At 42.6% G+C, this 23,020-nt stretch overlaps 1 protein-coding gene across 1 annotated transcript in view; it reads right to left on the bottom strand.

Annotated features, from left to right (window-relative positions):
• Positions 1-23,020, bottom strand: part of DNAH3 (dynein axonemal heavy chain 3) — a 308,795-nt gene that overhangs the window by 31,882 nt on the left and 253,893 nt on the right. The window contains exons 43-50 of the mRNA XM_042783203.1: positions 19,561-19,684; positions 19,313-19,469; positions 18,927-19,070; positions 17,131-17,797; positions 15,480-15,645; positions 12,587-12,803; positions 8,851-9,033; positions 1,035-1,233 (exon numbers count right to left, since the gene is read on the bottom strand). Coding sequence (XP_042639137.1) covers positions 1,035-1,233; positions 8,851-9,033; positions 12,587-12,803; positions 15,480-15,645; positions 17,131-17,797; positions 18,927-19,070; positions 19,313-19,469; positions 19,561-19,684 — 1,857 coding nt within the window. The remainder of the gene's footprint in view (positions 1-1,034; positions 1,234-8,850; positions 9,034-12,586; positions 12,804-15,479; positions 15,646-17,130; positions 17,798-18,926; positions 19,071-19,312; positions 19,470-19,560; positions 19,685-23,020) is intronic.

Below are 23,020 nucleotides of genomic sequence, written 5' to 3'. Positions count from 1 at the left end.
CCATTCTAACACACTGGTCTTCAAACAAGGTCCTATATCTAATTCCGATTTTAAGTGGGGGTGAATATTCACCTGTAAATGCTTCCAGGCTCAATCATAAAAGGGGGCTCTCCTTTCTCCTTCCCTTATTCCTTCTCCCCATTTACAAGTCTTTGTATTCTTTTCTCTCTCTCTCTGAATTTCAGTGTCTGCCTCCTTTGCCCCTGTCTCTATCTAGCTCTACTGGTAGCACAAGCTCACTCTCTGTTTTGCCTCCCTGCCTGAACCTCTCCTTCCCGGTGTTTTCTTCCCACTTGCTTGCTGTCTGGTTCTGTGACTCGTGTGTGTGCGTCTGTCTGTCTGTCTCTCTCTCTGGGTTGCTCTGTCTCCATTTCTCTCCCACTTTCAGCACTTTTGTCTCAATTTTTCTCTCTGTCTCTGTTTCTCTCTCCTCATCTCTCTCCCCTCAGGTCTTTCTGTCTCCTGTCTCTCTGTGTCTGACTTTAGGTATATGAGTCTCTGTCCCTCTCTCTCTTTCCCGCTCCCTGTCTCTGTCTTTCTCCCTCCTGGTTTCTTCCCCTCCTCATCTCTCTCACTGTTTCATTGTCTTTGTGTGTGTGTGTGTGTGTGTGTGTGTGTACTTGGGTCTCTCCACATCTCTTTCTCAACCTCTCAGCCTTTTTCTGTCTCATCTTACTCTCTTCCTGTGTCTCGTGTCTCTCTTCCTCTCCCATACGCCCTGCTCTGTATGTGCCTGCTCCATCTCAGTCCTCTGACTACATGACCTTCACTTTCAGGATGATTTGCAGGCAGGGGCCTTGACTCAGCTCAGCTTCATCCACAGATGCCGCATCTTCGCAAATGATGGGGAGGAGAGACAGTGGAGAAGAAACATGAGACCTCTGGGTGCACAAGTACATCCTGGCACCTTTCTTGATTCCCCCACACTTCTGCAGTGCTGCCCACAGGCCTGACTGGGTGGGGACACCCTCCCTGTCAGGGAGCAGCAGAACCTGAGGCCTCTTGGGTGGGATGGGGGTGCTGGTGGGGATTACCAGAGCCGCCGGGGTCTGGCTTCCTCTCTGGTCGCAGCCCCTTCATAACACAAATGCTCTCCATGACCAGCTTGACAGGGCCGGGGGGGTTCTGCATGGACTTCACCAGGGAGATGTCCGCAGGGTTCAGGGTGTCGAGTGCTGCTAGTGCGGCCTCCAGTGCTGGCATTGCCTCGGCCAGGTCCCCCTCACATTCGTTCTGCAGGCAGAACAGACACAAAGGGTGAGTACTTAGATGTCCTTCAAGTACTGTGCGCAAGAGCACTGCCCTAAGTGTAGTTTTCACTGTCTACCAGATGCAGGGAAGGGCATATGATCTTGGGGGTGGATTGGATGCCCCAGACATCTGAGCTTTTGCCTAGTTTGCAATCTTAAAAAATTAGGCTTTTGGTTTTTAATGAATTCCCAAGAGATATATGCGATGACTTCACATTCATCGATCAGGGATAAAGTAAAGGATAAGGATGAGGCTTTGGGCTTGAGTGATAGATGGATTGAGGACCTGGACGGGAAGAGGGTTACTTCAAGTTTAGGGAAGAAATAAGACATAAAGGATAGAGAAGGTCCAGGATAGGCTCAGGATCAGGAATATATTTCAGCTCAGAGATGGGACTGAGAGGAATCAGGGATAGCGTGAGGCTTGAGGATAGGGTGGAGGTCAAGGCAAGGTTCTTGTGTGCCATAGAATTTATTCCAACCCATAGCAACTGTATCAGATAGAGTAAAACTATAGTCTTTACAGATGCAGACTGCCACATCTTTCTCCCATAGAGTGGCTGGTGGGTTTGAACTGCTGGTCTTTTGGTTAGCAGCCAAGCACTTCAACACTGTGCCACCAAGGCTCTTTTCAAGGCAGGGTAAGGATGAAGAATGGGGATGGAGAATAGAGCTGGATAAGGAGTCAGAGATAGGGTGAGCTCAAGGCAAAGGAGATGCTGTCTGTTATGTTCATTAATTGCTAACTTAACACCAAAATTAATACAATGGAGTATTGTTCAAACATAAAAAGGAACAAAGCTCTGATTCATGCTATAACATAGATAAATCCTGAAAACATTATGCTAAGTAAAAGAAGCCAAACACAAGAGGTCATCTAGACATGATTCCATTTATATGAATAAGGAAATCCATAGGGACAGAAAGCAGGTTAGTGATTGCCAGGGGCTAGCAGATGAGAGAATGGGGTTAGACTGCTAATGAGTGTAGGGTTTCTTTTTGGGTGACGAAAATGTTCTGGAATTAAATGTTTGCACAATTTTGTGAATATACTAGAAAACACTGAATCACAGAAATTATTGAACAATATAATAAGTATCGCATGCAAGTAAAAGTTTGCTGAAAATAATTCAAAACGGTAGCAGCACTACATAGACAGGGAACTGCCAGATATTCAAGCCGGATTGAGAAGAGGACGTGGAATGAGGGAGATCACTGCTGATGTCAGATGGATCTTGACTGAAAGCAAAGAACACCAGAGAGATGTTTACCTGTGTTTTACGGACTATGCAAAGGCATTCCATTATGTGGATGATTACAAATTATGGATAACATTTCAAAGAATGGGAATTCCAGAACACTTAATTGTGCTCATGAGGGAACCTGTACATAGACCAAGAAGCAGTTGTTTGAACAGAACAAGGGGCTTAAAATTGGGAAAGGGGTGCATCAGGGTTGTTATCCTTTCGCCATGCTTATTCAATCTGTATGTTGAGCAAATAATCTGAGAAGCTGGACTATTTGAAGAAGAATGTGGCATCAAGATTGGAGGAAGACTCATTAATAACCTGCAGTATGCAGATGACACAGCCTTGCTTGCTGAAAGCATTTACTAATGAAGATCAAAGACTACAGTCTTTAGTGTGGACTATACCTCAACATAAAGAAAACAAAAATCCTCACAACTGGACCAATAAGCAATATCATGATAAATAGGGAAAAGACTGAAGTAGTCAAAGATTTCATTTTACTTGGATCTGTAATCAACACCTGTTCTGGTTACCTAGTGCCACTCTGACAAGAAATATGCCACAAATGGGATGGTCTTAACAAACAGGAGTTTATTCTTACAATTTGGAGGCTTTAAGTCCAAGTTCAAAGTGCCAGGTTCTAGGGGCTGGGTGAAAGCCCATCAACTTTGGGGTCCAGCTCTGCCTCCTGCTCCCAGCGCACTGGAGCTAGAGGCGTTTCTTCACTCAGACAGCTGCTGGCTGCTGAGGCTGAGAAGCCCCAAGGTTGACAAGGAAAAAGGCACAGTCCCAATGTTACCAAAGCACATGGCAGGCCATTAACTTAAGACCATTGTAAGTCCCAAGGTCGGCAGAGCATGGCAGGCTGCTGAACAACAACACGGCTACATGCAGGGTTCAAGGTGCCATAAACTAGAGACCATTCTCAAAGCTTCTCCTTATATACAGGAAGCAGACCACATCCCAAAGGCAGCTACTCAGCTGCTTGTGGTAGAGCCCACCATGGAGTTGATTACCAGTCTTATCATGGGGAATAACTACCACCAGCTGCCCAGCCACTCAACCAAGCCCAGCCAAGTTGACACACAACATAACCACCACAACACCCATGGAAGCAGGAGTCAAGAAATAAAATGATGTATTGCATTGGGCAAATCTGCTGCAAGTTATCTGTTTAATGTGTTAAAGAGCAAAGAAGACAAAGGTGCGCTGGACCCAAGCCATGATATTTCAATTGCCTCATATGCATTCCAGAGCTGGTCAATCAATAAGGAAGAATTGATGCCATTAAATTATGGTGCTGGCAAAGAATACGGAATATACCACGGGCTGCCAGAAGAACAAATAATTGGTCTTGGATGAAGTACTGCCAAATGCTTCTTAGAAGCAAGAATGGCAAGACTTAGCCTCTCGTGCTTTGGTCATGCTGTCAGGAAGGACCCGACCCTGAGAAGGATATTATGCTTGGTAAAGCAGAGGGCCAGCTTTAGAGGAAGACCCCCAATGAGAGGGATTCACACAGAGGCTACAACAATGCGCTCAAGCGTAGCGATGATTGTGAGGATAGCACAAGACCTGACACTGTTTCCTTCTGCTGCACACAGGGTCACTATGAGTTGGAAAAGACTCATCAGCACTTAACAACAAGAATAGTATTATTATAAATGTATTACATATCTTTTCTTTTAAAAAGAAAGCTTAACATTATAATAGGATTTTAGAAGTGGAAGGGGCCATTTGTTCACTTAGTAGTCCAATTACTACCAAATTCCATAAAAAAGAAAAACAGGTTCCCAGAGGTAAAACGGGTTAGCCAAGTCACACAGTTGGGTAATCACAGAGCCAGGTTCCAACCCTGAACTCCTGTCCTCCCCTCCTCAGCGATCGCTCTGTTAGTTCCCAAGACGAAGGACGGACCCCGCAGGCATGACTGAAGCAAAACTTCCTAAGAGAGTAAGTCTTAGAAAACTTAAGGTAAGCATGTGTTGAAGCTTCAATATCCTGCAAGTTTACTGTGACAGGCAAACAAAACAAAGGTGTTTCCACCTTCTTATGTATCCTGCATGTGTGTGCACATGTGTACATACCTGCCTGTGTATATCATAAGGAGCCCTAGTGGCATAATAGTTAAGCACTCACCTGCTCTTGTGAGAAAAAAGATGTGGTAGTCTGCTTGTGCAAAGATTTACAGCCTTGGAAACCTACTGTATCCAGGCAGTTCTACTCTGTCCTAGAGGGTCGGTATGAGTCGGAATTGACTTGATGTCAAAAGATTTGGTGTATATCATGGGTTTTGTATTTTATGTTTTCTGCTTTTCTTATAAACTTAAGCTTTATTTGGCTTCATCATGTTAAAATAATACCTGCCCTCCTTATGCTCCCAAACTGACCCGTGTCGATGTCCCCAACATCAAAATGGAATGTTCTGTGTTCTGCTTCAGATGCCTCCTTCTCATGCTCAGGGCATCGACCAGAGTAAAGTGCCAAGTGCAACGAAGAACTCCTCAACCAGTCCTTCCTGTTTCTCAAGTCAGCTTCAGAAAGGGTTTGGTGGTGGAGGAAACCAAAGGTGCTGGCTCACAGCTTTGGGTGCTCAGTGGATTTCAATGATCCCAGGTGCCTAAGGTGTCACATCGTCAGTAGTTCCATCCTATTTTCTAACCGGCCAGACAACTAGTGGCCCAGCATGTTTCATTCCTTCCACTGACCTTGCTGCTCTGCACCTTGACACTTTAGTCTTCGGGCAAGCTTGGTTGTCAAGCAACTCAAGAAGGCCTCTAATTGTGACAGTGTCCACAACAGTGACTTGCAAGCCTTCTGTGCGTCAGCATCATCTAGATGCATGTACACATCTTCACGGTCAGACCCCAATGCCCAGAGATTCTGATTCATCAGTCTGGGTGGGGTCTGGGCATCTGAATTTTTGAAAACTCCAAAGGTGATTCTGACATACAACTCTGCTTTACACTATTGGAACACTGAAGACAAAGAGGCAGAAGGAATTGACTTAAATGTCCAGTAAGGGAATGGCTAAGGAGCCCTGGTGGCATAGTGGTTAAGTGCTTGGCTGACAACCAAAAGGCTGGCAGTTCGAACCTACCAGCTGCTTTGTGGGAGAAAGACATGGCAGTCTGATTCTATGAAGATTACAGCCTTGGAAACCCCATGGGACCGTTCTACCCTGCTCCATAGGGTTACTATGAGTTGGAACTGATGGCAATGGGTTTGAGTTTAGGGAATGGCTATTTGATGGGTGATGCACATACTTACCAAGTCATTAAAATGATGACCTGGTATTTTGGAAAAAACTTTTGTGAAAGGATGCTAGGGGAAAAAGCATGATACAAATCCCAATTGTGCTATGAATAGGAACTAGAAGGACACCTGAAAAAAGGAAAAAGTGTTACATTTGAGTTTTTAAAAGTTCTTTCATATGTGTTAATATTCGTTTACAATATTTGTTTCAATGATACAAATATCATCACTAAAATTCACCCTTGTGGCGGTGCCACGCAAGCAGCACCAGGGCTGTCGGAGAGGTATGAAGTACAGTGCATCCTGGTGAACGCGTTCAGCTTTGCAGTAATTCTGGTACCACTTACAATCCTTATTAGGGGAAAACAAGTGCTTCATTTATGCAAACCTTTGCACTGGTGAAACAAGCGTTCCAGAGATCCTGCTCTTTTCAAACCAAAACAAACAAAACTCACTGCCATTGAATCAATTCCAACTTATAAAGACCCCATTGGGTTTCCAAGGCTGTAAATCTTCATGGAAGCAGACTTCCTCATCTTTCTTCCGCAGAGCAGCTGGTGGGTTCGAACTGCCAACCTTCTGGTTAGCAGCCAAATGCCTTAAGCACTACTGTATCACCAGAGTGCCTTTGCTTTTACCCAGTCTCTCCTAATCTCCCCAGTATGGATTCCATCCACATGATTGAGCCCCGAGTGTGTGTTAGGTACCACGTTGGGTGCTCCCTCTGTGTACTCATCTACTGGGTGTGAGGAAAGTAGGGAAAAGCCACAGACCTTCTGTGGCTTAACAACTGCAGTTCTGAGATGTTCAGGAATGAATTCCAGGCCACATGAAAGCCCCAAGGGAACAGCAGAGCAAACACAGGTTTCTTCTCCTTCCTAGATGGTTTCCCCTTCCCTCCCACCACACCTCCACAATGGTCCTCCCGGGACACGACACGGAATGGGAAGGCAGGCATTAGACCTCACCCTCTGCACTGAAACCAAGGTGGCAGTTTATTGCCCGGAGAGGGTGTGGCGGGAGTCCTGAGTCAGCTCCTTATAAGCCTTAGTCACTGTGGCTCTCCTCCCTCCCTAGTTTTCCCCTGACATTGCAGAGTGGAACCCTGAGTGTGGCTTCCCCCCTTCCCTGTGGCACCCCAGGTGGGTGTTCTGAGTGTGGGAAGCAGGCTGGGTGGGGCTTTGGTGAACTGAAACACACAGACATCTAGTCAATGCACTGATGGTGCAACATAGGAACACAGCTCAGTGTTGCTGGAAGGGTTGATTCGGTGGTGGTGGTCTTTTAAGGAAAAGTTCAACATTCAAATTTTTTACTTGAAATCTCCAGAATTTGAAATACTGATAACTATTTTTGATTGTTAAGAAATACTCTATGTGGTGTGTGTCATAGTTTACATGTATTCCTTAGCTGCCAATGTGCAACTTCTGAAATAATGGTCAAATGGAAGGGCTTTGGACTGAGTCAGTTGCTGAGTTGTGTAGTACGATCTTGGGCAAGCTGTTTAAGTTCTTGAATTAAGATTTCCTACTCTGCAAACTGGGGTTGATACCACTTGCCTTCCAGTGCTATTAGAATGACAAAAGGAATGCAAATTAGGTGGAGTGGACTGTATCTCCATTAAGGAAGGAATGTTGACCATATGCCAACAAAAGAATCAGCACATAGTAGGTGCTCAATAAGTATTTTTAAATGAAAAACTACAAGAGATGCCACCATAGTGCTAACTGTAGTTGTTACTAATCTTGTCATAGAATGGCAAATCACCAGCTAGATTATGGTTCCTGGTGCTGGCAGTCCCCATCTTTATAGTTCCATCAGTGCCACCAGGACTGTGAGTGAACCAGTGCCTGATATTCAGGGCATTTCACTATATGTCTCTGAAATCAGGGACTGGACAAGAGGCCAGATCTCAAGCTCACTGGAGAAAAGTCAGTCTTCAAGGCCTTGTCTTCAAGAAAATACCCCATGACCTATTTGTCATAGAAGCCAGACATAGTCTTCTTTAAGATCTCAGTTTGAAGAACAGTTGACAAATTTTCTAGCTACTAAGTGAGAGCATAGGGACAAGAACCTTAAACTAAGCACCATAAGCCATGGATTCTAATCCCAGTGGCTAGCTGTGTGATTCTTGCCTAGTTACTTTACCACCAAACTTCAATGCTACCGATTCTCAGATGTTGATACCGCTATCATTCCTAAGTCTCAAGGTAGTTGTGACACTCAGATGAAATCTTGTATTTGAAAGCACTTTGATAAATGTACATCACACCAATGTTAATCAGATTTGCTTCTAATATCTGAATGTAGCCTTTCCCAGGACAATTTCGTCTATTTTTTTTTTTTTTAAGTCACTTTTGAATGGAGCCCTTTAGGTTCAACATTCAGTCATATGATAAATATTTATTTAGGTCCCACCAGGTGCATTTGAGCAAAAACCACGATGGAACTGAATGAGAAGCCATGTAGGTATCAGGAGGATGAACACTCTGGGCAGAGAAAACAGCTATGGGGTGGGACCTCGCCCGACGTTTATTTGAAGAATAGTGAGGATATTATCATGGCCAGAGCAGTGTGACAGGGGAGAGGAAAGAAGGAGTAAGAGATGAGGTCTGATCATATCAGGTCTTGTAGGCCTTGACTCTGAGTGAGATGGGAAATTCTGGAAAACAAAATATGCTTCCTGGAGAAAGCCAGGTGTTGGGAAGACTTGCTTCATCACTTACTAGCTATGTGTCACTGGAAAAGCACCTACCATTTCTGAGCCTCTCTGATCTCACTGGCAAGATGGGCACGACCATAGCCATTATACAGTACTACTTTAGGCTCTAGGAGCTCTGGTAGCATAGTGGCTAAAGCACTTGACTGCTAACCAGAAGGCTGGCGGTTCAAACCCACCAGCCACTCCTCGGAAGGAAGATTGGGCAATCCTACTTCCGTAGTGATAACTGCCTCGGAAACCCAAGGAGGGGTCGCTATGAGTTGGGGCCAACTCGACGGCACATAACAACAACAACAACAACTTTAGGCTCTAGAGAGATAATGGACTAGCCCAGAAAATGCTCATTCCATCTCTTTCTCTCAGCCCTCTATACCTTGATTCCTTGAGCAATTGCGGCAGCAGCATTGGCTTCTTTCTCATCAGCCTGCACCAGAAGTTTCTTGGCATCAGCTTCTCTTGTCTCCACTTCAATTTTCACCATCATCTTAGCAGTCTCCTCAGAGGTATGAATGAGTTGAGGCTGAAGGGCAGTCAACTCTATTTGCATGACTGCCACCTAGCAAGGAGACAGGGGCAGGAGGAGACCAGCATCAGTACCTCAATGCTGCAAATGGCAGTCGGCAAGAGTGGAACCCATCTTCCAACCAGCAGAAAAATATTTACTAACAATCCTGATGTGATACTGGGTTCTTTTTTAGTTGGTGTTTATTTCTTTTCTTTTAACACTCAAGTGTTGAGTTCAAAACAGATGTTACCATAGGCATTGAAATGAAAACCAAAACCAAAACATATCATTTCCTCCTTCACCGAGCCTATGTTATAGTGTTGTGGGCAGGGAATAACAGATTAAAAGCAAGTTAAGAAAGAAATAAAATAACTACATTTTTTAAAGGGAGCTCTGGTAGCATAGTGGCTAAGGCACTTGACTGCTCACCAGAAGGCTGGCGGTTCAAACCCACCAGCCACTCCTCGGAAGGAAGGTTGGGCAATCCTACTTCCGTAGTGATACTGCCTTGGAAATCCAAGGAGGGGCCGACTCGACGGCAAACAACAACAACAACAACAACATTTTTTTAAAGGTTGGACTGAAGGAGTTTTCATCTTTCAAAACTATTTTTTCTAACAGTATGATGCCTTCTATAACATTCCTGCTAAGTGATTTTCCAGCCTCTGTTTGAATACTTCTAATGGTAGGACCTCCACCCATCTATCAGTTTGTCATACTTGGTGGCTTGAGTATTGCTATGATGCTGGAAGCCACACCACCAATATTTCAAATACCAGCAGGGTCACTCACGGTAAATAGATTTCAGCAGGACTTTCACTAAGACGGACTACAAATAAAGGCCTGGCAATCTATTTCTGAAAATTAGTCAATGCAAACCTATCACAGCAATTGTTAGAGAAGGACATCATGTTTGGTGAAGTAGAGGGCCAACGAGGGTCCCTTAGTAAGATGGATTGGTACAACAGCCACAATGATGGGCTTGCATATCCTGGCGACTGTAAGGATGATGCAGGACCGGACAACGTTTTGTTATCCTCTGTCTACAAAGGAGGCAGATGCAGCTGCAAGCCAAGGAATGCCAAGGATGTGGGAGCCACCAGAAGCTAGAAGACAGGCATCGAGTTGTTTATCTCTCAGAACCCCCAGAAAGAATCAACCTTCTATCCTGATTTGGACTTGGAGCCTCTAGAACTGTGCAGAAAGTTCGATTCACAGTCATCCATTTTGTGGTATTTTCGTTATGATACCCTGGGAAACTAATATGCCACCTCTCAGAGGAGGTGCCTTACATTTAAAAGTCCCTTAAATATTCCTGATAAAGAGCTGGAATTTACACTCCTACAGTGTTTGCCTGCTAGTCTGGATTCCACCTTCTGAGGCAGCTCAGGCACACAGGACTGGCTTTCAGGTATCTGAAGAAGGTTTCTGGACCTGGTCCCACTGTCCTAGGCAAGCTGTGTGTTAGAAGCACAGTGTGCTGGCTTGGTTATGAACATAGGCTCTGGGGTATAGCAGGTCTCAGCTCCAATTTTGGCCCGGCCACTCATGGGGACCACTCACAAGGCTGCATGGGTGAGTCACCTGGCCTCTGCACTTTCCTGTCCCTGTGTGTAACATGGATATGACAAGACAATGTTCCTTGGACACAGTGCCAGGCATGTGGCAGGGCTCAATGAAAGCTACCTGGCACTGTCATCCTTTTGCATGGTCTGCTTCTGCTCCTTTAACAACACAGGTGGCTCACCTTTGTCTGGACAGACCTCAATTTCCAGTATCTCTCTAAAAGGACCCTGAGCTGGACCCAGCACCTTCAGGCACAGAACAATGAGGGCCACCTCCGATATCCTCTCTCATGCTTGTGTTGCAGTGTTTTCAAGTTTGCTGATCACAGGTCCGATTGTAAACTTATCAGTTACCTTAGTCTTTATTGGTGACTAAAACTCCCTCTCTTAATATGACTCTAATTTTAGATGGTTTTCCAAGTAGTGCCAAGCACAAATCAATTAATAATTGATACACCAGGCATTTTGCTATGGGTTAAGTTGTTTCAGCTCTTTCATAAGAGCATGGTTATAGATTGAATTGTATTCCCAAAAAAGACCAAGGAAAAGTTGATTCTTTTAAGTTGTGGTGTTGGTGAAAAGTACTGAAAGTATCATGAACTACCAGAAGAATGAACAAACCTATCCTGGAAAAAGTGTAGCCAGAATGCTCCTTGGAAGCAAGAATGGCTAGACTTCGTCTCCCCTACTTTGGTCATGTTGTCAGAAGGGATGAGTCCCTGGAGAAGGATATCATGCCTGGTAAAGTAGAGGGTCAGTGTAAGAGGGGAAGACCCTCAACAAGACAGACTGACGCAGTGGCTGCAGTGATGGGCTCAAGCACAGCAGGGGTTGTGAGGATGGCACAAGATTGGGCAGTATTTCATTTTGTTGTACACAGGGTCACTATGAGCCGGAATCAACTCAGTGGCACCTAACAACAACATACAGGTGGGTATAGGCCCATCTAGGAACAGGTTTTCTTTGTTATGTTAATGAAGCTGATCATTGTAGAGTATGTCTTAAGCCAATCACTTTCGAGATATAAAAGGAGAAGCTTAGACACAGAGGCAAGCAAGCAATGGAGGGTAACATACTTGCCACAGAAAGATCACCAAAGAACTGAGGGACAGAGCTGAAAGAGCCAGCAGAGAGAGAAAGCTTTACCCTAGAACCAGCACCCTGAAGCTGTACTTTTAGCCTACCAAACTGGTAGAAAAAAAAAGTTGTTTGTAAAAGTCACTCACTGGTGGTATTTCTGTTGTGGCAGCACTGGAAAATTGAGCAAGCACTAGGCAGTAAGTGTGAATACCATCCTCTTTTTACAGAAGAAGAAACTGAGGCTCAAGGGGGTGAGATAATGTGTCTAAGGTTCAATAGCTGCTAGGTAGTAGAGTTGGAATTTAAGGCCAAGTCTGTCTGACTCCATGAAGCTCTGGTCTTAACCACCATCTTAGCCTCTCCAGTTCTCCACTGAGAGTAGCCAGGGCTGGGGCCAGGGTGAGGCGAGTAAGGGACTCACCCTGGGCACAAATTTTAAGGGGTGCCAAAAAACTCAGTACCCCAGGTAACTAGTATTTCAAGGCAATATATATTTTTTTAAAATAAAAATTAACGCAAAAACATCTACAATGAACAAAATATCAAAATCTTAAATAAAGAAAGGATCCAATAGGATGAGGTTAGGAGGAGGAGAGTGAGGTGAGTTGCACAAATGCAGGGTCAGATCCTCTCTTCAGATGTTGTTGTTGTTAGGTGCTGTTGAGTCAATGCCGACTCATAGCGACCCTGCATACTACAGAACAAAACATTGCCCAGTCGTGCACCACCCTCACAATTCTTGCTGTACTTGAGCCCATCGTTGCAGCCATTGTGTCAATCCATCTTGTTGAGAGTTTTCCCCTTTTTCGCTGACCCTACACTTGACCAAGCATATTTTTCTCCAAGAAATGGTCTCTTCAGATAGCTCCCCCTTAAATTTTATGCCTAAATGAGTGCCTCACTTGCCTCTACCTAGTCCTCAACCAATCTGTCCCTGTTCTACTTCAGCGGTCACTCACCTGGGAAGCTGCAAAATCAAGCTTCTGAAGGCCTGTTAGGTAGCGGTTCCTCATCATATCAACCTCTTGCCTCTTGCTATTGAGGAGTGTTTTGAAGGTCAGAATCAATTCGAGGTAGGAGGTAGGAGTTACATAGTTGTGTCTGCGGAGTGTGTTGTAATAATCAAGTGACAGATTCCTCACACTCTCCTGAAAATATTTGCACATGGAGACAACCCTGCCAAAGCCACAGGGGCAGTTAGGTAAGCCCTGATTCCTCTAAACACAGTGAACACAAGTTAGGTACAGACATGAGAGTACAAGAAGGCACACACTGATTACAGCCCACTCAAGTTGATTCTCTGAAAACAGTTCAACAGAGTCAAGGTACAGAAGGATGGGTAAGTGTATACTCTTACTGGAAAGATCTTTGATCATTTCCATCGATAATGCCTTTGATGAATAATAAGGACTCAAGCAGCAGTTTTTAACCTTTGGCAGAATGGTGAAGCCTCAGGACTTTTCCAAATTTTAAATGCATAAGATAAAATACATAGGATTCCAAAGGAAACTAATGATATTATCATAGAGTTTTTGAAATATTTTTAAATAAAAAATTTGTCACATAATAATATATGTACTTCTTAATTGGAGCATTTAATCAGGGATTGGAAAACTTTTTCTGTAAAGGGTCAAATGGTAAATGTTTGAGGCTTTGTCCCAACTACTCAACTTTGCCTTTGAAGAGGAAAGCAGCCACAATCTGTAAACTAATGGGCACGACTGTGTTCCAATAAAACTTCACTTACAAAAATAGGCTGCAAGCTAGATTTGGCCGGTGGGCCGTAATTTGCTGACCCCTGTGTTAAAAAACAAGATTGATCAGTGAGTCTAATAATTACTAACATTTTGAAGGAAATTATACACTGTGGTATGTAAAATGATTGAACAGAATTCTGGTTACCTAGTACCACTCTGAGGAGCTCTGGTAGCACAGTGGCTAAGGCACCTGACTGCTAACCAGAAGGCTGGTGGTTCAAACCCACCAGCCACTCCTCGGAAGGAAGGTTGGGCAATCCTACTTCCGTAGTGATACTGCCTCGGAAACCCATGGAGGGGTCGCTATGAGTCGGGGCCGACTCGACGGCAAATAACAACAACAACAACAACAGTACCACTCTGACAGGAATATACCACAAATGTGGATGCTTGAACATCAGGAGTTTATTCTTACAGTTTGGGTGCTTTAAGTCCAAAGTCAAAGTGCCAGGCTCTAGGGGCTGGGTGAAAGTCCCTCAACCTTGCGGTTCAGCGCTGCCTCCTGCCTCCAGCCCACTGCAGCTGGAGGCGTTTCTTCACTCAGCTGCAGGCGTTTCTTCACTCAGCTGCTGGCTGCTGAGACCGACAAACCCAAGGTTGACAAGGAAAAAGGCACAGTCTCGATGTTACCAAACCACACGCAGGCCATTAATTTAAGTCCATTGAAAGTCCTAAGGTCGGCAGAGCATGGCAGGCTGCTGAGCAACGACATGGCTACATGCAGGGTTGAAGCATGCCATAAGCTAGAGACCATTCCCAAAGCTGCTTCTTATATAAAGGAAGCAGACTGCATACCTGAAGCAGATACTTAGCTGCTTGTGGTAGATCCCACCATGGATTTGATTGCCAATTTCATCATGGGGAATAACTACCACCATTCAACCAAGCCCAGCCAAGTTGACACAGAAACATAACCACCATAACCAGTTATGAAAATAACAGTAATTCCTATTGGTAGCAAAGTCACAGGTTCTGTTAATCCTACTGGAGTCTGCTGCATACATTCATCATTGCAGAAAACGTAGAATACCAGTTAGACATCAGTGAAAATGAAGATGTAATTTTTCCCATTCACACTCACCAACCCTCTAATTTTCATCCATGAATCTCCTGGCCTAGAGAATAAAGTTCAAAGTTCTTAAAATGGAATTTAAGGCTATCAGCATTCTGATCTCTAACTTCTTAATTTTTCACTAATTCATTTAATAAACATTAATTGGGCTTGCTATGTACCAAACAGGGAGAGCTCTGGTGGCACTATAGTTAAAGCATTAGGCTGCTAACCAAACGTTCAGTGATTCGAACCCACTAGCCATTCCATGGCAGAAAGATGAGGCAGTTTGCTTCTGTAAAAATTTACAGTCTTGGAAATCCTATGGGGCAGTTCTACTCTGTCCTATAGGGTCACTATGAGTCGAAACGGACTTTATAGCAGTAGGCTATAGACCTGAGACCTGCTAGACACTAAGGATGTAGGGTTAGACAAGTCAGGTAACATAATCCTTGCCTTCCAGAAGCTTCCAGAATGGTTTACATTCTCATTTCTTCTCTTACTTTAGCCAAACCACTTTTATTGGTATATACATAAAATAAGATTTTTTTCATCCTCCACCCCCAAGAACCAATTTTCATTCCCTTGGCAGTGATGTTGAGATGCATGCTCTAAGATTATTGAAATAGCTATATTACATCCAAGGAGCTCTGATGATGTAGTGGTTAAGGCATTTGGTTGCTTAACCAAAAGGTTGGTGGTTCAAACCCAAAAACCACTCTGTGGAAGAAAGATGAGGCAGTCTATTTCCATAAAGATTTATAACCTTGGAAACCCAATGGTGGTCACTTTGTGTTGTCGGAATTGACTCAATGGCAGTGAATATATTACACCCAGGTCCTCATAGATATGACAACAGTGCATGTGTTGGACAATTCTCAACAATAGCATTTTACTATTTTTCAAAAGTGTTATATTAAATATATAATTAAATGTGGTTTGATTTGAAAGTATAAGACTTTTTCTTCATTAATTTGTGAAAGTTTTAAAACAACAGCAAAAATAAAGCCACTATTCAGATTTTCAAAGGCAGCTAACACTTACTCTGTCCGAATGTTGTCATCAAGTTCCACATCTTCCAGAAATTTGTTGGCCACCAACTCCAGGGCGTCTGTGGGCCAGGACTGGAACCAATCAATTGTACAACAGTTGATCAGCGAAGGGAACATCCGTAGGCGGTTCCGGAAGGCATCCCCAATTGGACTCATGGCTTGTGGAAAGTAACTTTGTTAGTTCCATTCTGCCAAATCAGGGAGAACTCCAGGGGAAAGGTAGGTATTTCCAAGGGTCTGGGATGGGCAAGGCAGAGGTCTGGGTTGGGGTAGTGGTAGAGTCTATGTTTCCCTTTGGTATTCCAGGCATGTAATCAGGACTAGCCATGATAACTGTCTGGGAAGCTCAAGGAGATGTTTGGATATTTTCATGGAACTTTGTGATGAGATCTTAATGTATAGCAACAGCAACAGCCCTATAACAGGTCTTTTAAACCCAGGGTTGTCCTTTGTAGACCATCTGGTCACTTAGCTAGGATGGTTTGAATTCTTTGGCCTACTTGCTCTATTTGTACCAAATCACAGCCATGAAAGAGCTGTGGATGTCCCACAGTTGCTTACAGGAGTTGTGTGGGCCATGAGCTTATTTCTGACCTCATCTCCCTCCACCACAAATTTTGGATTATATGACCTAAACTCCATTCTTTGGTTCTTTGTACTCAATGTGGTAACAAGGAAGCATAATGCATGAGTGGAATTTTGAAGAGGTCAGTGTGGCTGAAGAACACAGAGAGAAGGGAAAGCTTGGTTTGAGATAAGGTTGGAGGGGACACAGAGAATAGCCTGGTAGGTGCCCTCCTTCCATAGTGATACCACCTCGGAAACCCATGGCAGGGTCGTTATGAGTCTGATATGACTCAACAGCAGTGAGTTTGGTTTGGTTTGGTTAGGAATTCTCATCTTTATCTAATAAATAGCTATTTCAATGTTTGTATAGAGCTCTGGTAGAGTAGTGCCTAAGGCACTTGACTGCTAACCAGAAGGCTGGTGGTTCAAACCCATCAGCCACTCCTCGGAAGGAAGGTTGGGCAAATCTACTTCCATAGTGATACTGCCTCAGCAACCCAAGGAGGGGCTGCTATGAGTCGGGGCCGACTCGACGGCATATAACAACAACAACAACAACATATATATGCGTGTAAGAGAGAGAAATAGAGAAACATATTTGCAGTAAATTAAAAAAAAAATCACCTGGTTCAGTGGAATAGAAAGGTTTGGAAAGGATGAAAGTGGATATAGTGAGAACAATTAGACTGCAGGGGTTATGTCTGGGTGAAATAATGGCAACTTAGCTAATGTGAGCTCTGGTGGCGGAATGGGTAAGCATTTGGCTGCTAACCAGAAGATGGATGGTTCAAACCCACCAGCTATTCTGTGGGAGGAAGACGAGGCAATCTACTTCCATAAAGATTTATAGCCTTGGAAACCCAATGGGACTCACTATGAGTCAGAAATGACTCAATGGCTTTTTTTTTTCCCCCAGCTAATGTAAAGGTGGTGAAGATAGAGATAAATGGGTGAAAATGAAAGATATCTAGGAGGTAAAAATCAACAGGACTTAGTAACAAGAGACAAGTATTAAGCACAACTCCTAGGCTTCTATACCCAGAATAAAAAGTAAGGCTGTGTTTGCTTCTTCTTACCAAGGACAACATGAAGGTTCTTTTTTACCCTCTCAATAAAGAAGTTATACATAGAGAGAGGAGTGATTTCAATCTTCTCTCCTTCTGTCCTGACTGCCATTTGCATCTTTTCCACAATGTCAGCCTTCTCGTCAGCTGGGAAAATGTTGGGCACATCACCTGTGTTCAGAATCATGTTGATGTCCTCAATGAATGATTCATCCTTGATTTGGTTATCAGCAAAGAGGAACACAGTACTCTTGGTGGCCACGCCGACCTGTAGCATGATCTTCTTTAAGTCCTCTCGCCAGTCACTGCTTGTGTAGTTCTTGGTGATCTCAATCTGGTACAGCTCATATGAGTTCATGAATGTGGACAGTTTGGTGGCACTCTGCCTCCCACTGCCCCCAATGCCCACCAGAAGTAAGTGGCCTTTGTTCTGCTTCAGGACCCTGCAAATCCGGGAGATGTGTTCAATGGCGAACCTGAACATGACCAAGGACATGGGGGCCTTGCTGATGTTGTTAAACTCTTCCAGGTAATACTCCATGACCACTGTGAGCTGTTTCAAGTCAGTGATCTCATCATAGATTCTCTGGTCACTCTCTGGTTTGAAGAAATCTCCAAAGAAGAGGCTACGAATGTTATCATCAACAAGCTTTCCAGTCGGCGACAGGTGGATAAGGACCTGTAAGAAAAGTAAGTCTCATCTAAGCATTCAGCCAGTGACCCAGTCAGAATGTCAGTGGGAGATATGGAGGGAGCGGACAAGGAATACACTTGATTACTCTGAGCACATTCCTCAGAAGTCACAGTTCATCAACAGTTTTTTCTTTGAAAAAAAGAACAAACCATAATATGTGTATGGTTATAAAGACTACAATGAAAGGGCATTAAAGGAAAGAGTGTGAAAGAAAGTATGGATTAGTCTGTTTGGTAAGTGGTAAAAAAAAAAAAAAAAAGTGGTCAGATTGCAAGACCCCCAGAGAAGACAGCTGGAAAATGGTACTATTTTTTATGTGTTTGCTCCTACACCAAATAGAGACTCAAGCATTACCCCTGGGCTCCACTCTCTGTGCCTAAAGTAGTAATGGTTAAGATGCTTCCTCTTTCTGATATTCAAAACCAAAAAACAAACTCACTGCCATCAAGTCAATTCTGACCCTTTGGGTTTCCAAGGCTGTAAATCTTTATGGAAGCAGATGGCCTCATCTTTCTTCCGTGGAGCACTGGTGGGTTTGAACCACCGACTTTTTGGTTAGCAGCCAAATTCCTTAACTACTAATGCACTTAACTTAGCCTCTGGATTCAACATAAAAACATTTGCAATTTTTCTAACATGAAATCACAATTTCTTAGCAATGGAGGCAGAACTAGATGATATACATATATAGGCTTAAAACAACTTTCCTTGTATCAAAATGGAAAAGAGAAAATATTCACAAACGGAGACTATGATGATCTTTCAGTTAGGCTTTACCAGGGCCTCAATCAAACCATGAAAATTCATGATTTATTTCTTAACTTCCATGATTTATTTCTTTACTTGATTTTAAAAATACATTTTAACTGAATCACAATAAATGTCATCATATTGTAAGCCACTTCAAATAATCCAAACTCATATATTACTAAGGAAGTGAAGCAAAATTGGATGAAATAAAACATTAACACATCAAAGGACTATTTGACTCAATCCAGTTTCCTAGCTAGCACAGCTGCTAGTATCCACTGGGAACAGAACCTGAAATGTGAGACTACTTGGTCAAACATTTGGGACCATTTCTGAGTCAAAACTATCACAGAGTCTGACTTACCTTTTCCATGGTCTGTTTGAAACAATTGGAAGTGATTTCCTTCACCATGTTGAAGAAGACCTGTCTGTCCTCCTGGTCAATCAGACGATCATAGAAGACCCGATAAACCTCATGGATCCAAAGCCGGATAAATTTCTCTACATCCTAAAAATTCAGAGATAATTATTTGAAAGAATGGAAGGTGGTACCTAAGGAGATAGCTCTCAAACAGAGCTACTTGGGTTGATGTGAGGGTTAAATGAGATGATGCTTATAAAATACTTAGCACAGTGCCTAGCATAGACTAAGTGCTTAATAAAAGTTAGCAATTATTATTATCATTGTATTTTCCACATAGCCAAGGATATTGCTGAATAATATTGGTAACAGGAATGATATTGGCTGACCTGCAGGTGGGTATGAGGGCACAGCAGTATCCCTTGTATCACCCGTGAGAAGTCTCGCAGGTTAAAGATATAATGTGACTTGGAGGGAGTTGGCAAGAAATTTTCTACTGCAGCTTTATAAACTGCCATAGTAGCTTGTACCAGCATCTTTCCGTACCTTGTGGAGAAGGAGAAGGCAGACCAATAAATAAAGGATCCAAATTCAGGACTCTCAGATCAATCTCTGGAAAGATATAGGAACCTCTTACCTTAAGAACATCACATCAAACCCTTTTGTGAAGTGCCAATCAATGATGGAACTAAAAATCTTGGTTAAAATATCATCCTCAAAGGTGTTGATGGAAATGATATTCAAATGGCGAGTGAATCGTCCTGGAAAACACATAAGCATGTGAGTGTATACATACATTCCCACTTTGTAGCCCTGTCTATTGTTTGGCTGGAAGCCATGGGAGTGAGTTCAGTTCCAGGCCTGAAGGGTGACTAGAGGCCATAGTCTCAGGGGTTTCACTGGTCTCTATCAGAAAACTAAGCCTTTTTTTTTTTTTTAAATGATTTTGAGTTTTGTTCCACATTTTTCTCTCACTCTATCCTGGATCTCCTATTTTTATCACTTTCCAAGTGCTTGACAGTGGTAGCTGGGCACCATCGAGTTCCTCTGTTCTCAGGGTCATATAGGCTGAGATTCACATGGTCCGCTAGTCCCTTGGACTAATTGTTGCCATGTGTCTTTGGTTTTCTTATTTTTCTTTGCACCGGATGAAGAGAGACCAATTGTTGGATCTGAGAAGGCCACATGCAAGCTTTTAAGACCCCAAGTAGGATGAAGAAAAATGTTTTTGTATAGTATGTTATGCCAATTTAGCTCGATGTCCCCCTCAACCATGGTCCCAAGCCCATGGGTCCAGTAACTCATTGCCTCAGGGTGTTTGGCTGTGGCTAAGAAGTTATTATAACTTTGCCCCTTGTTAGTTCTGTTATATATATGGACATTTTTATATCACATACCTGATCATTTAGCCTGTCTACTTATGTATCCACCTACAGATTAATGTTTGTTATTACTGATAATGTAGTATTATGTATATAAAAAGTGTTTATCTTTGCTCTCTGTACTTTTTGTGCACCACTCTGTGTCTTCCTTTTCCTTATTGTGTTGGTCACTTGATTTTGGTATATTGCCTTTCCCTCCACCCAAATCAATACTTGTCTCTTACCTATCTAGCAATTTTCCTTCCCCTTCCTTCCCACCCTTGGTAACCAACAAAGAAAGTTACCTTCCATATATAAACCTTTCCTTGACTTTTTACAATAGTTATTACCATTGGTTTTTGATCATATGCTACCTTCTGAAATAGCTGCACATCTACCAATTCCTTTTGATACAGTGACTCTGTGTATCCCCTCCATCTTTTTTTGATGTTTCCTTTATCATTCGAAATTTTGCATAAAGAATCCTTCAATATTGCAACTCAAGGCTTGAATTTTTCCCTCAGTTTTTTCAGCTTGAGAAATGGCAAATGTGTTCCTCCCTTTTGGCTTTCTAAACACTAGGTCTTTGCACATTTCATTATAATACTTTACTTTGTCTTCTTGAGCTTCTCTTTGAAATCTTTTTGGAGCATTTATGTCATCATTTCTTGCATTCAATTTAGTTACTCTATGTTCAAGAGCAAGTTTCAGAGTCTCTTCTGTCATCCATTTTGGCCTTTTCTTCCTTTCCTATCTTTTTAATGACCTTTTGCTTTCTTAACATGTGATATTCTTGATATCATCCCACAACTCATCTTGTCTTTGTTCATTTAGTGTTGAATGTGTCAAATGTATTCTTCAGATAGTCTCTGAATTCAGGTAAGATACAATCAAGGTCATATTTTGGCTTTCCTGGACTGGTTTTAATTTTCTTCAGCTTCAACTTGAACTTACATATGAGCAATTGATGTTCTAGTCCAAAGTCAGCACTTAGCGTTGTTTTGACTGATGATATTGAGCTTCTCCATTGTCTCTTTCCACAGATGCAGTCAATCTGATTCCTGGTGAGTCCATCTGGTGAGCTCCACATGTATAGCCACATTTTATGTTGTTGGAAAAAGATATTTGCAATGAATAAGTGGTTGGCCTTACAAAATCCTATCATGTGATCTCTGGAGTCATTTCTATCACCAAGGCCATATTTTCCAATAACTCATGATGCTTCATTTCCAACTTTTGCATTCTAATTACCAGTAATTATGAATACATCTTGATTTCATATTTGGTCAATCAAATTTCAGACTGCAAGTTGGTAAAAGTCTCCAATTTCTTCACCTTTGGCTTTCATGGCTGGTGCATATATTTGAGTAATAGTTGTATTAACTTGTCTTCTTTGTAGGTGTATGAGTATTTCCCTATCAATGACAGCACTGTACTTCAGGATAGATCTTAAAACATTCTTTTTGACAATGAATGCAATACCATTCCTCTTCAATTTGTCATCTCCATCACAGTAGACCATACAATTGCCTGATTCAAAATGGGCAGTACCAATCCATTTCAGCTCACTGATGCCTAGGATATCGATCCTTGTGTGTTCCATTTCATTTTTGACAACTTCTGATTTTCCTAGATTCACACCTCATATGTTCCATGCTCCAATTATTAATGGATGTTTCTTCCCATTTTGAGTCATGCTCCACCAGCAAATGAAGGTCCCAAAAGCTTTACTCGATACACGTCATTAAGGTTGACTTGACTTTCAGAGGCAGCACTTCCCCAGTCATTATTTTGAGTGCCTTCCAACCTGAGAGGCTCATCTTCTGGCACCATATGAGACAGTGTTTCACTGGTATTCATAAACTTTTCCAGGAGTATATCAGACAGTGTTTCACTGTTATTCATAAGATTTTCAGTGGCCAATTTTTGCAGAAGTGGATGGCCCTGTCCTTCTTCCCTGTCTTAGTCTGGAAGCTCTGCTGAAACTTGTCCACAATAGGTGACCCTGCTAGTATTTGAAATGCTGGTGGCATAGCCTCCAGTCTCATAGCAACACACAAGCTACCACAGTTCGACAAACTGACAGACAAGTGGTGGATTAATTTTTGGGGACTGTTAAATGGTAATAGTCTATAATTTCTTTTCCATTTACTAGCTGGATTACTTTTATAAGGAGACACCTCCCCTTATCTACTCTTTGGTTATACAGTGGTATACTTCATATAAGAAAGTAAGGATAAATGCTGGATTGTTTCCATGTATTTATTCTTTCTCATGATGAGCTTCCTATCATCCTCTATGTGTGACCAATTGTTATTGCTATTATGGACTTGTGGATTTAAATATATTTTGATTTGCTTCAATCCACTGCAATTATTATCATGGTTGAAGTTCAAAGTTTTCCATCATTGGCCAGTGGGAGCTTCTTTATGTTTACCCATGAGTCCTTTTGATATGATCCTATTAGTCTTTGATAGCTTTCTCATTATCTAGTATATTAAGGTGTTCTAGGCTTATCCTGTATATTTCCTGCCCCAGTCATGCAATCAGCTATTTCTTCAAGAAGCTCTGATTTCTTTCAGTAGGAAAATAGATTTAAAGACCATAGTCTGGATGCTAGGCTGCTCATTACTAGTGGACATTACATCACAGTGGACATTAGTAGACATCATAAGTTAGTACTGATATTTACAGTTCAAATTTAGGACTACAGAGCTTTTACTGAACCTCTTGTTT

This window comes from Orycteropus afer, unplaced genomic scaffold (assembly GCF_000298275.1).
Source record: "Orycteropus afer afer isolate SDZICR_OR568_19922 unplaced genomic scaffold, OryAfe1.0 scaffold00732, whole genome shotgun sequence".
Classification (NCBI taxonomy): Eukaryota; Metazoa; Chordata; class Mammalia; order Tubulidentata; family Orycteropodidae; genus Orycteropus; species Orycteropus afer.
Note: the sequence above shows the minus strand (reverse complement) of the source record. Positions and strands in the feature narration are given on the sequence as shown.